Below are 14463 nucleotides of genomic sequence, written 5' to 3'. Positions count from 1 at the left end.
AAGTTATATTGTTAGCTACAGGGGGTCTTTTGTGAGCAGCAATATGCACTGCCTTGCTACTGAGGCCTCAGAGCATTCCCAGGTATTTATTTCTGGAGAACTGAAGTTAAGTAGCTATATTGTCTCATGTCTAGAGAAACTAAGGCATATGGTGGACAAATGACTTTACTGGCCTGGTCAGAGTGGTATCAACAAGACTCAGGCATGAAGCTGGAGGGTTGTTTTACTATCTGCATTAATTCTTGTTTCCACAGTATTCAGAGTGTTGGAAAATACTTCCATAAAGAAATCCTTGCAGCCTTGCAGTATGACCCAGAAAAGGGGATACTGATGTCACCTCTTCAGGTGATGCCTTCCCTTGTCCCAGCTGACAAACTTAACTTTTGGTATGGGCATGGATATGGGACTGGCTTTGAAAGTTGACATGAAGAAGATTGAATTATGCACTTTATCATCCCTGGGCCACCTGTCTGCTGTGCCCTGGCAAGGCTTCAGGGACACTGGGGAAAAGGAGCCTTTAGCTCAGTACAGCTCTCCAGTTTAAATATTTCACTGAAGCACCTCCAACAGATCTCACTTCCTCACTGTTTCCGGACAGTGTCCCAGCTAGATGAAAATTAGCCAGTGCCTTAGCTTGTAGAGCTACAAAGGTCAAATGTTTTGGAGAAACAAGGTGCTAAGATGCTAATTCTCTCCCTTGCAATGAGAAGGCAGTTCTCTGCTCCATTAAGCAGAAAATGCAGGTGGTCTTAAACATCTCTATTTTTGCCTCCTGTTTTGAATACGATTAAAATCTGCTGTAATTGCAGGGAGGATAATCAGCTGCCAGTGCAGTCCCAAATCCTGTCCTAAGATCAGTTCTGAGGCAAATGGCTTGGGGTGGGATCACAGGCTGCAAGTGTGCTAGCAGAGGTCCTGGACTGGTCCCTGTCCGATCTGTCCCCAGTGGGGGACATACAGGAAGCCTGTCCTGAACTTCTGTTCTCACAGTGCACCTCCTACACTTCTCCTCTTGGAATCTTGTTTTCCACTTTTTGGAGATTTGTGAAACATATGCTTTGGAGGGTTCCCAGTTTTTTTCACAGGAGGAAAAGAATTGCTCTCTGCATTGTAAAAAGCCTCACGAAAAAGTACGCTCCTTCTTTATAATGGACTTGCCTGGCACAACTCAACAATCTCCATTTCTCATCACTTCACAGTGTACTTTTATAGGGTATAAAAATGGTGTTATGATCCATGTTCCCAAACCTTGCCTCAGCTAGCAAGAACATCAATAAACATGGCTTGATAGACACCAGAGCTGCACCGCTGTTTCCCTTGGTGCTTTGAACATGCCCTAACATACCTTTTGAATCTATTCGCCATATATGAAACTACTTGTGCCTCTGTTGACCTTTTAATGTATCAAAGGTAATTGTGTGCGTAGGAAAAGTTACTTCTCCCACTGTACATTTCCAGTCTGCTCACTTGCTGTACTTGGAAGTATTTCCTGTACTTCATTTCACGTCCCACTTGATAGTCTCTTTCCTTGACTTAACTTAATCTGCAGATAGGGTCAGTGTACCTGGGGCTGGCAAAAGATTTTACTTCATTTCTCCTCCCTTTCTTTTTTTCTTCTCTCTCTGTAAAATTATTGTTGTTATTTCCTCGGTTCACAACTGAGGTGATGGGTGGATGTTTGCACAGTTAGGTGCTCTGTTCCAGGAAATTCTGTCTCTGTTCCAAGGCTTCCAGCGCAGAGGCTCCTTTCACCTGGATCTTTCAGCAGAGCACTAAGACATTTGGCAAGTTTGTTGTGACATTTTTTTGCTGCTGTCCAGGGCTTTTGAGAGATTCCCCTTGGACAGCTTCCACCTTTGAGCTTGCCCACTGTAAGAAATACTTCCACTTGTATTTACACAGCCACATCATCAGACCTGCTGCATCCCTCTCACATCTTCATCAGCCAGTACCTGACACCCACTCGCTCACCTCTTTTGGATTTGCTTCTCTTTGGTTTTAAAGCAAGTTTTCCCTCCTGACACTTTGTGCCAAGTGTACTTGTAGATGGCTTTGTGCTGGTGGGAAGATCGTTGAGACGCAGGGTTGGAACCGTGGTTGCTCCAATGAGTTTGCAGATCATTACTCCACTGACAAAAGGAAGGCTGTTGGAAAGTGATCCCCTCTTCGAAACATCTGTAGTTTCACTCATCATTTTAGACTGGAAAAGGTGTAGGATCAGCTGCTACCTGAGTTATAGGATTCTCCCTAATAATTAGATTTCTTTTCCATATTAAATACACCAGAAACTTATTAGCCCCCACTTCTGACAGTTCACAGCGGCTTAGTTCTACTGTAAAACTGTCAGCAGTGATTTTCTTTTTTTTAAGATGGATTTTGGTTCTTGTACAGAACTACTTTGTGCTAAATTCCTTTTCAACCAAACACACTTGTCATTTCTCAGCCATTAAAGACAATAAACTCCATCTTTGGATTTTTACATGCTAAACTCAGATTCTAATGATAGATACTTGTTTATAACACACTGAAGATTTTTGTTAGCTTTCTGGCATAAAAATTGGAATCTTCTCTTTTGATTCGTGGTTATTAGTAGTAGGTTTATCCTTTCAAATATACGTACAAGCTATGATTTAAGTGGAATATTTATTGTCCACAAGAATGGTAGTGTGCAGCTCTCAGAATCTATCTTGCTTTGGCAAGCAGCATGGTTATAATCATCAAACTATTCATATGGACTAAAGGTAGTTTCACAAGATGATGTAGGTACTGGAGCCCAGAAGGTCACGGTACCTGGTGTTAGATGCCAAGGTCTCTGAGGAGAGATGGGCTTTTCTCCCCTGTCTGTCAGGGATGTGCACAGTGGGTAGCTCCATGTCTGGGAGGGAAGGGTTCTGTGTTTGCGAGGGTGGTTAAGGTGATAGGAGCTATGAAGTGTATTTAGAGGCTGCTGGAAAATGTGTGCAGAGCTGACTGGCTGAATCAGGCTTTGCTTTTAGCCATGAACAGGGAACCATCTTTCCCTAACTCCAGTTTGCATTTGAAGTTGTTACTTCAAATTGCCAAGTGCAAACATGAGGCGTGCAGAAGGGTAGATCTCCTGCCCTTTGAGTACAGTCTTTGCCAAGGATGAGAGTGAGATGAGTTAAATGACCAAAAGCCTTAGGCCAGGACATGCCAGTTGCAATAATTTTTTCACTCCATCATCTCACCTTGCAATGTCGCTCTGCCTTATCCAGCCACCAGATGTCTGATGGATAACATAAGTGACAAGGGCAAAGCCTCCTTAATGTATGCAGAGGAAAACTTCAGACAGCGAGGACGGGTCTGCTGGCTCCTGTTCAGCTGGGTCCTGCATGGCCCTTCCAAAGCCTGTCTGGCTGGAGTGAAATCCCTCCCGTGGAAAGGGCTTTGTAGGAGATCAGAACTTGGTACAGCGAGTCACCAAGTGCTCTGGCCCCGCTCCAGCAGCACACTTAAGCACACACTTAACTTACAGCGTATATATACTACCACTGAAGTCACTGTGGCTGTTTGCATGTTTGAAATTAAGTATATGCTTAAGCTGGCTTGGGACCAGGGATTTCAGTGCTTTGTAGGTCCAGTCCATGTTGGAGCTTAGATAACTAGCTCGTGCAACTTGGCACGTGCCTTTAATGAATTCAGAATCGGGCCAAAAGAATTTATCTTCCCAGACTTGGAAGGCTTACAAGGAAACAAGTTTAAGGTTTTTTGAATTTTTATTGTTTTTTAAACATAAAATTTCATATTTCTCCGTAGTCCTAAAAGAAACATTTTCCTGGTGTTCTTGGAGGGATCTAGAGACTTGGAGTGAGCAATTTCCAGAATGCCCAGAGCTGATAGAAAGGTATCCTGGACCTGCTGCCTGGCCAGGACAGGGCTCAGTGGCTCTAGGGGTCCCATCTGTGTTTTTGTACCTTCTAGGAAGATATGGCCTTGCACTGGGTTGTCCTGGCAGAAGGTTTCTTTCTGGGCAGCTCTGGCATAGACTTTCCCTTGGGTGAGTTACTTAAACCTTGGTGTTCCAGCACTTCCCTGGTGTAGCAATCTTCATAACTTGTCTCAGCTAAGGACTTTTCCCTCCAGGTGTGTTTTGCAGTCTCTCCTCCATTCCCTGATCTTGGTCACCCAATTAATAAGCAAAGTTTCCAAACCCATTCCTGATGTTAATGGTCCTGTATCCTTATGGCAGCCGCTCAGCTGCCCAGACACGATCATTTCCGTCACTCTGGTTTAATAACTGAATACACCTTGTGCTGTTTGTGAAGTATATTATAATACTTATAGGGAAGTAGTGATTAGAGCAGGCTGTGCACATAGTATTACATATAACCCTACTAAATTAAAGATTAACACACATTTGCTACAGGAAGTGTCAGAAGGTCATCATCACTCTGCTGTTACTCCCTAAGGAAAAGCCAGTTACAGCATAAGTGTATGGCAAGGAGTTACGTTACTGACATGAAACCCCCTGCTATCAATGACTCAGTTATGCTCATTTCTGTGAAGCTGTTGCAAACCATGAATGCCTCGTCCTTACGAATGCTGCAGGCAACGTTGGGCTGGGCAGCAGTGGGCAGGGGCATGAGGCAGGCAGGCAAGGGCAGGAGCCAGGGCATTGCCGTGCATGTGCTGGGCAGGAAAGTAGAAGTAACCCTGAAAGCTCTTCTGAAACATCCAGTGAGTGCCTAGTATTTGCAAGTGAGTTTTATTCATCCTATATACAAGTAGTTATTAGACAGTAGCTTGGAACCATTGCGTACATTATCTCATAGTGAGGTAATACAAATAAATTACAAGTTGGAGGCCCAGAGCAGGGTTAGTGATGCACCTTAGGAAAATATTTTGGTTTCTGTTTATATGTCGGCTGGGTTGTGAAATGTTTCATCTGGAAAAGGTGATACGAGACCAGAGGAACATTTGCTGTTATAATGCAGAAAATATTTCAGTTTCATTCTTAACTGGTTGCTAGTGATATAAACCAAATTTCACATTTGCAGAGCTTCGAGGGCTGCTCAGCTGTGTTCCTACAGATTCTCTTCTGCAAGCTTTCTCATGGCCAGTAAGAAGCTGCTCCTTTTATTTCCCATTGTTGTGACCGTTGTTTGTATATTACTTATAAAGAAGAAGTTACCCAAAGCCCAGCAGCAGGCTCTGTGTCTGGTAGACTCTGTCTGCCGAGTGGGAGGGCATTAAGGATGCTCAGACAGGGGTAAGAGTTGTGTCCATCCCTGCTATGCAGCAATATCCGGGCAGATCTGTGATGAGGAAACCTTCACCCTTCCTTTTCAGTGTGTTTAAAATACAGGATCCCCTGCCATTCAGCTGTGGAGGAACTGTACCCATGATTTGGGGGTTGGAACTAGATTGCCTTAAGGTCCTTTCCAACCCTAACCATTCTATGGTTCTATGAACTTGGCCTTTCCAAGCATTACACTCTCTGTTTCTATTACACAAGACGGAGTCTCTTATTACAATTTGAGGGATATATTAGTATATAGCACAGTTCCAATGTTTTTTCAACACTTAAGATTTTTTTTTATTCAAATGAAACAATCAGAATTAAATTCCTTGGCTCACACAGTTACCACTAATTCTCAAGCAATATGACAAATCCACACTTGTGTCTCAAAGTGTAACATAAGATCTTAGTTATCCAGAAAAGCCTGATGAGTTGTCAGATCTTTCCTTACTTGTGGGTAAATATGAGCCTTCTATAATCCATTATGTGTCCTTCGTACATATATATGTGCATTTGCACATGCCCCAGGATTGATAATAAGCAAGATAAATCTTGCTGTTTTCTTAAGGGAAGTAATATATTACTCAAGTCCTTCCAGTGGAACTGGCATATTTCTACCTCACCAAGTGAGCTCAGTAAGAGAGGGTATGCCTGCAGACCTCTTCCAAAGAGTTCAGAAATCACTTGTTATCTAAACAAATAACCAAATAAGGACCATTAGGTAGTGTCACAAAAATACCAGATGTGTCTTAACGCAGCTTTTCCCAGTGAAACCAATACAAAGGCTTCAGCATCATAAAATTGCAGCTTTTATTCAGAGGAGAAGTAAAACAAAATAAAGACTCGTCTAAAAAAGCCTCCACTGAGATTTAATGGAATTCCTTGTGTGTTTAAATTTCCTAGGCATCGTTGAAAATCTCAATAATCATCTTCTTGTAAGCTTAACTAAGTCATAGATCTTCAGAGTGGGAAACGTTACCCGGAGAAAAAAAACGTTACTGGATTTTCTAATTTTAACCAGGACTGGGAATTATGTGAATACCACAAGAAAACATTTCCAACCTTGCAAAAACTGAAAAGTGCTGAAGATCTTCTGTGAATCCTTTTTTAATGAAATTTCCAGACCTGGAGGTTGAAAGAACATCAGGTGAAGCTTTTCTGCTCTGCGGAATTGTACGTGGTAAGGCGCAGGCGCCTCAAGTACCCCGACTTGTGCAGAACTCTCTGTCCTTCAGGACGCTCTCTGTCAGGATTAAATGTAAAGAAATGTTAATCTCCAAGGGGGCTTGGGGCTGATTGTAGCATTCCTGACTTTTTTGCAGGCGTTCTCATTCTGTAAATCTGTAAAGAGTTAAAATATGCAAGAATCTTGATATTCGAGGGGGGGAAACATTGTTTTCCTTAGAAATTGATTTTATTACAAAGGGGTATTTTGTTTTTAAAATCATAATAGCATCCAATTATACTGTAGTTTCCCTATCTTTTTGCTTTTAGACCACTAAATAAATAGCATCCAGTGTTGCAAGAAATACACTCATTTTTCCATGCCCTGTATCCCTTATGCTGCAGATGAGTCTCTTCTCTTCCATCAGTGCCTGCAGGATGCAGCGGCAGCCGCCTGTGCCCACAGCAGAGCCTATGCTCGCCCCTGACCGCTGTGTTACTCTTTAAAGCAAAATGACAAAGTCCTGTGCTTCTGGTTCTGCAAAACCGCAGCATAAATTTCCCCAATGACACCAAACACACATTTTTTTGTATTTTATCTTTTTAAGTCCTCCTTTGGATGGATGTAACATCCTGCCTCTAGTTTTTAAGCCATCCCGTCTCTCTCCCATGTCCTTTTGCTAACCTCCACGCCTCTGGGGAAGCCAGGAGCTCTGCCAGGGCTGCAGGAGCCCTCGGTGATGCTCAGGGGGCTCTGGGGGGATTGGTTCAGTTTTTGCCAGCCTGGGGCTAGGCATTGATGCTGTGATGACACTCGGGTCCCTCGTTTGGTGGCCAGGTGTATTACCAGCGGGCTGGTGTGAAACTACAAATGGATGGCATATGACAGAGTCACAGGGAGCATTCAAGGCAAAGGCAGAGTTTAATAAATATACTTAATCATTTATGTTTTGACCTTAACCCAGACTCGTACTCAGACACAGAAAGCAGAGAGTTGAAAATGTACTTTGTCAAGGCTCCTTTGGCTGATGCAGTGGTAAAACAGGGCAGCCTTGCTCTGAGGAAAGACAGATCCTTCAGAAAGGAGAGTAAAAGGTCAGAACTAATCCAAAAGGACAAGCAGTGTATGTCTGTGTGTATATTGGGTTTCACATATGAAATCCAGTCATGATAAATCTGATGGCTTTAGAAACATCTACTTTGATTAATGAAAACATAGTTCCCATAGACCATGGGTTTCGTACTTCAAAGTTCTCCTGGATTTAGGACCTTAGGTTTTGCTTATTCATATAACATGCAGGAAACTATTTTTAAATGAGTAAGGGAGTTTAAAAAAAAAAAAAGAAAGGCAAATGTTTCAGCATCGGTGATGCAGATAGACTGGGTAATAAGGAGCAAAATTAACAAACAACAGACATTTTATTATGCATTTTACAATAATGTTTACATTCTTTCCTCTATATTTGTTTTTCCTTGAAAAGATTTATGTATTTATAAAAATATCTCACTGCTCTAGCTCTGAAAATTGCAGCCTCGCTCACATTTGAAAGCCTTCACAATGGCTGTGATCGCTGGCTATGTTCCTAATCATCTGAAATGCTTCTCCTGAGCCTCTGGTTAACCCCTTGTGCAGGACCAGAGAAGATGGGATTTGTCAGGGCAGTGAGGAGGAGGGCGAGGTGGTCCTGAAGGACCTGCCAAGTTCGCACCATGGCACCTCTATGATCCTGAAATGGCACCATCCATTGCGTTGGCCACTCTCCTGAGCCGGGTAATTGGACATAGGCAACCTCCTGCCCAACCACCCGCCTCCATCCCTGCAGAGCTGCTGGGCATGGTGGCTGCGGGGCCACCCTGCTGCCGCTTGCTCCTCCCGGCAGCTGTGTCTTTGCTGAAAACTCATTTAGAAATAATGACAGAGGAATAAACAGTGTTTTTGTTTACACGTCTGCAGTGTGCTGAGGAGGGACGCAGGAACCTCTTGGCCTCACTTAGCCAGAAGTTCAAAGGGATCTGAAAGTGTTCATTGCCTGTGGGACTGGGTACCCTGACTGAAGTCTCCATTAATTAAATGCACTCACAGGATACAGAGCTGATGAGTAATGTCCTGTTTATAACAGAACTGTGAGCGATTCTGGAAGAAAAGAAACTCCGTGGGAGGGAAGATGACAGGGAAATACAGTTACTCTCAAAGGCTGTGGCTCCTGCCATCGATTCCAAAGGTAGTAATTAACACTCACACCTTAATTTAACAGCCACGCCGGGGAGGTGAGCTGTTGCAAAGCTGGTCACACGTAAGCTGGTGTGCACGTGCCATGGGAGACCAGGAAGGACGGCAGCGTGCGAGCCGTGCCCGGGAAAGCATCAGCAGCACGTGCTGCTGAGCATGGGCACGTGTTCAAAAGTCAGATATGGGGCAGGTCGGGGAGATGCTGCTTCCTCCACACTTAAATGAGGCATTTGAGCAGATCCCCGTTCCAGTACTGAAAGCCTCTGCTTTGCGGCATTCCCCCTGGAGTAACAAAGTTATGGCATGAAAGTGAATTGGCAAACCGTGTAGGAAAGTTCAACCTTTAATGTTTAAACGGGGTATGTTACAGTTTGACTCACTACTTTGGGCAAGGAATTTCCATGTGCTTGTTCCTCACACGCCCTTGGGGTTCTCGCTCCTGGCTGAGGCTTTTCTGGGCAGCTCTGTCATGCTCACACTGCGGTTACCGGTGCGTCTGGTGCCGAGTGGGTTGGGACTCCCTTCAAAGTCCACTCCTGCTTCTGCAAGGGCCAGAAAAGGCAGAGGCTTGGTGATGGGCTCCTCTCTCTCCAAGACAATCTTGGTCATGTCCCAGGGTCTGCTTGTGTCTGGGGGTCAAACCCCCATCCCTTTCATGAAAAGGATGCATCTTTTATCAGTTAAAATTGGCAGGTCATTTCCTCTCCTATTTACTCTGTTAGTTTTGCTCACGTATGTTGCAATATGCAAGGTGAGGCTCAAAACTGTCAAGCTCTCTAATAGAACCATTACTGTATTTTTGGAGAACGTACTCGTTTTGATTTACTGTTCCTTAGAAGACAGGAAATGGAGCTACTTGATTTCATATTTTAAACAAAGCCGTCCAGAGCTTTAATGAAAAAAATTTCCCCTGGCTTTCAAATTAAAGGGCTATGGTGAAAGATTTAGCTTGGCTATTTTGACTTAGAAAAATAACACACTAGAAGCATTAAAGCATTTTGTAAAAATACTTTTTACTACTAGAGTTTTCAGAGAGGAAAATGAGCTTCTCTGGGTTTCTCAGTCTTGGGTAGGGCTGCGAAATGAAAGGATGTTTCCAAGGTTTGTTGGGTTCTTTTGTTTTGTTGGGTTTTTTCCTTCTGTAAAATTTATTTTCCTTTCATATTCAAAGCCTTGAAACAATTGCAATGCAAAAGACCAATCCTGTGCTTCTAAGCAAGGTAATTTGGTATGAGTAATAACAGAAGCCTTTGCCGTTAATAAAATGCAAGAAACATTAAGCAGAAAGACAGGGGGGCCTGATTCTGCTCCATCAGCAGTGGCATGAGTAAAGGGCAATGATCGTTGGGAGGCAAATGTCAGTGGAAGGACAGAAGTGGGAGATCGGTATCAGGAGAAAATTAATGTTTTAACAGGAAAATCCTGCATGTGGAGCAGAATTAGCTTGGAGTGTTCGGGGCAGTGTAAAGCGAAACACGCTGGAATTGCAAAACAAAGCACTTTCGACCATGTTGTTCGAGCCAAAGTTTCTGCCTGTTTCATTTAGTTTGATTTGGGCTTGATTTTTACTTGTAGTGTCATGGGTCTGAGACAGTGCTTGGGTATCATACAAAAGAGGCTGATGGTCTTCATTTCCACCTGGTTTCATCTTCTGTAAATAAGGGGAGAAGTAAATGTTCTGCTAGCTTGAAAGCAGCACACGATAGGATGAAATATTGACACAATTTTAAGTCAATGGGATTTTTTTCCAGTGATTTAATGAGGTTTCACCAAGATTTCACTAGTAATTGCTTGACTAAAATAATACCTGATTTGTTTCTTTCTTGAGTTGTTTCTAAATGAATCGCTCCTTTTAGGTGGAACCTGTTCCACCACCAAAGCTGTATCAGGTCTGGGGGCCAGGAGAAAGGCTTCACACATCAGGGTCTGATATTGGTGGCTGTCAGTAGGATTTCAGCAGTTTGTCAGTAAAGGCACAGGGCAGAGCCTGCCTTCTCTCAACCCTTCAGTAATCCCTTGCATCAGCAGGAGCTTTCTCAGCCACACTGGTTCTGTAGTTACACTCTGGCTGCAGGTTTGGGTGATTTTCAGAGCAGGACACTGAGGTTTGTTCGTAAACTTCTCTCGGGTCGACAATGGGGAATTTGATACGTTATCAACTGAGATACTGGGATTGAAAAGGGGAGAGCAAGGCAGCCAGAGAGATTACAATTTAATAAATAGCAAAGATACAGTTAGCTGCTATCAGTGTATGTTTAATGCCATTAGCTCATGTGCTGTTGGTAACAGTATACAGAGGGCAAAGCACCCTGACTGCTCCTGGGGAGCAGTCAACCCATCTGCCATTCTATACACTTCACAAAAGAATTTTCCAAGGCGTAAAAATACCCAAGACTTAATTCTACCATGAAAACAAGTATTTTACTTTGTGTGTGTGCTGTCTGCTGATGCAGAGGCAAGAAGAACAGGAAGGTCCATGACAGTTGGTCTTGCTTTTCCTGAAACAATTTTGTTTTACATCAGAGAGGGACAGAGGCAGGGCTTGATGGTAGGAAAGGACCTGCCTGTTTGAGCAAGGTCCCATTTTCTACTCCCATGCACCAGGTAACCTCAGTTGCACATGTGCTTGTTCAGCTTCATGAGGAGCCCATTTTATCAGCGTGTGTATTGAAGTGAGGAGGAATTTGTAGATTCCGACACAGAGCAGATGACAGAGTACAGTGGTGGCTGGTGAATCGTAGCTGGGTGGCTGGATGGGAATGTTATGGCCAGATGTGAACTCCTACCATGGAGAAGGAGTGAGAAGGGAGCCTCACACTTCTGTACCAGAAAACTTTCTATGCAGTTAATCCCTCTAACCTGCATTTGCATTAACACTTGCAACCTCACGTTGCTGCTGAGAAGTTTTGGCAGCTCCTGGCCCTGATTGCAGAGGTAACACTGCGCTTGTCTCCTTTGCTCTCACTCAAGTATCTCAGGAGCCAGAGACTGGCGCTGTATGAAGTTTCTCCCTGTACACATATGCAGGCATCTTGGCAGAGCTTCAAAAGCCGTTTGCCTTATTATTCATATGTCTGCTTATAGGAGCAGAAATGCTCCCATTTCTCACTTTCGTAATAAGGGCAGGCACTAGTAAAGGAGAGATTTCTCATCACTGGCACAACCCTGCAAACCTGTGGGAGCTCCTGGGGTTTGGGGATGCGGGTTTAAAAGCCCCCCCTCTCCAGTAGCTCTCTGGGTATATAAACACCCCATCAAAACCAATTGAATGGTGGGGTCTTGGAGTTATGTGCAGAGTGGGGGTCTCGGGGTTGCGTGAAACCACATAAGGATGACTTGGAAAAAGAGGCTTCAAAAAAAGGCCAATTTTGCTTTTCCTCCTGCAGTTAGGATAGCTGACAATATGGGAATGTTGCAGAAAGTTATCAGCAAAATTACTTTGCCTCCTCACTGTATTTTCTCAAATAAGCTTCAAGAACCCTTGCTTTAAAACAAATTAGTAGACTGGAGTAACCTTATAAATCCAAAGACCCATTAAAAGTTGAAATATTTGGTTATTCCTCCTCTCAGTTTAAACTGGGATTCATCCAGAGTTCAAGTGCATGTATCACGTAAGAGCCACGGTCCCATTTTGTAGAGGTCCATTTTAGTGTTGATGGTTTTCTAGTGCCAGGAATCTACTCTGCAGCCAGGCAAAGAGATAAATCAAAGTTGTGCGCGCTGATGAAATTCAGGAGCCAGAAGTCACCATTGCAGCCCATATAAATCCCTGAATGCCAGCCCTGGTGCTTTTGTCCATGCCATTAGAGTTCAAAATTATCTGCCCCTCTTTGCTGATGTATGGATTAACCGGCTGCCCGAGTGTTTACTAACGGTTATCACCCGGTACTTTGGACGTTATCAGAGGAAGGGACGCCTGCCGCGGGGCTTGGTCTCTCACCCTTTCTATTACCACCTGTCAGTGGCAGGGAGTGTGCTGTGAAGCTGTACAGTCACAGACTACAAGTGTAGATAGTTTCTGACGGCTGATCAAAGGGGAAAACCAAAGGCCTGATAACAAGGACGTGTTTCATGTACTTTTAACTTTGAGAAACATTGGCATTTGCATTTTTTCCCCTCGGTAGGCTGGCAGAAACCAGGCACAATAAATGCTGCATATTCAGTTACCTAATAGTTGAGTAAATGGTATGTGCTTGAAGCAACAAAGCATAACTGTAATCTTGTTCCAAGTGGGAATGATTTAAGTAAGCCTTCGCAGAAGACTTGCTGTATAATAAAGTAGAATAATTTTAATTTGTACTTTGAAGTGATCTTGAATTCAGAATCTAATCTTTGCATTCAGCAGAACATCATACCCTGTTCTGAATGAGGTAATAAGTGCAAGTTAAGGGATTATTTTAAGCATCTTTTGTAGGTACGTACTCTCCGTCACAATAGCCAGTATCTCCAGTAAAGCACTAAAGCACTGCTGATGGAAGGGTCTCTGTGTGCCCATGGCTGACCTAAAATTTCACAGTGCAGGAACAGAGAAAATCCACAGATACCCCAGACTGAAAGAAGGGCTTGCTTTTTTCCTTCAGTAGACATATTTCGAACACAAGGCAGAAAACGAGCCATCCTTTCTCACCAGTCTAAACACTGTTCTTCTTCTCTGTGCAAGAGCAAGAAAGGGATTTTAGCTGAAATTTGTGCCCATTAGCAAAGAACAAGCATAGACTTGGTTGTTTCCTTTGTCCAAGATGAGGAGGGGGAAGAAGGGTACTCACCAGCAGCCCCAGTGAAAGACAGATTAAGAATAATTTCTAGTGGTCTAGCATGTACTTAATAACACATATAGTTTCTTAACATTACATGTCATTTACATCACTGTTATTATGCTCATTTCCTGACTCTCACTAGTGTGAGACCAAAATTCTGTCTGTATTTTCAATTTGACCTTTTTGCTTACAACTGCTTGGTCAAAGCATTTAGGGCTCTGCTCGCTCCTGCTGTGCTGTTAACACCAACATTTTAACTAATGTGCTAAAATTAGCTTTACAGGAACTCAAAACACAAGAGCTTCTGTCTTTCCAGTGCAGTAAATAATATGTATGGAAGGAGTTTTAGTCCCAGGGTCTCCCAAACATCTCCTGTTTGTTTGTTGAAGGTGCCTTTGACCGGAGCGTGACCTTGCTGGAGGTGTGCGGGAGCTGGCCTGAGAACTTCGGTCTCCGACACATGTCTTCCATGGAGCATACTGAAGAGGGCCTTCGGGAGCGCCTGGCCGATGCGATGTGCGAGTCTCCCAGCAGGGACATAGTGGGATCAGGAACAGGTACAAAGAAGAGGTGTGATCAGAGATCACGTACATCTCACCCAATGGTGATTTTTGATTTTTTTAAGTTTTGCTTTTCCTTTTCTCTTTACCTCTCTGATTAATCAATCAATTCCCTGGGTATCTCAGTGTGAGACAAGTCGTGTATAGAAACAAAGTAGTGGTAGATCACTGGAGCACGCTCTGAGAAGCCAAAAGTAACTTGAAGAAAGATACTGATGCTTGAAGCTTCTGTGACAAGGGCTCTCTTTCCTCCCCTGCCAACTCAGAAGCATCTGAGTCTCTGTGCAGATTACTGCCCTTACACACCCTGCTCCAAACAATGTCATAATCACACATCCTCATTTTGTGTGCTTGATAGAGCCACTGCGAAGCGCTGGTTCTGTAATCCAAATTAATCCATCTTCATCAGTGTCCATTATATTGATAAATTATATCATCTGTTTAAGTAAATGGAATGGCACGTCAGAGATTATGCTGCTCAGAAGGGGCCCA

At 43.5% G+C, this 14463-nt stretch overlaps 1 protein-coding gene across 10 annotated transcripts in view; it reads left to right on the top strand.

Moving 5' to 3' along the window:
- BCAS3 (BCAS3 microtubule associated cell migration factor) overlaps nt 1-14463 on the top strand; it is a 363292-nt gene that overhangs the window by 325743 nt on the left and 23086 nt on the right. For 7 of the 10 annotated variants that reach the window (XM_061368506.1, XM_061368543.1, XM_061368515.1 and 4 more), the window contains one exon: nt 13801-13968. In XM_061368506.1, coding sequence (XP_061224490.1) covers nt 13801-13968 — 168 coding nt within the window. Of the gene's footprint in view, nt 1-13800; nt 14016-14463 lie in introns of all 10 variants that reach the window. The other 3 variants (XM_061368559.1, XM_061368569.1, XM_061368578.1) reach the window with 2 other exon arrangements.

The sequence above is a fragment of the Neopsephotus bourkii genome, unplaced genomic scaffold, assembly GCF_033783945.1.
Source record: "Neopsephotus bourkii isolate Nb327-2 ecotype Australia unplaced genomic scaffold, CSIRO-AGI_Nbou_v1 NB_140, whole genome shotgun sequence".
Taxonomy (NCBI): domain Eukaryota; kingdom Metazoa; phylum Chordata; class Aves; order Psittaciformes; family Psittacidae; genus Neopsephotus; species Neopsephotus bourkii.
The sequence above is the reverse complement of the archived record's forward strand: the minus strand, read 5'-3'. Positions and strand labels throughout refer to the sequence as shown.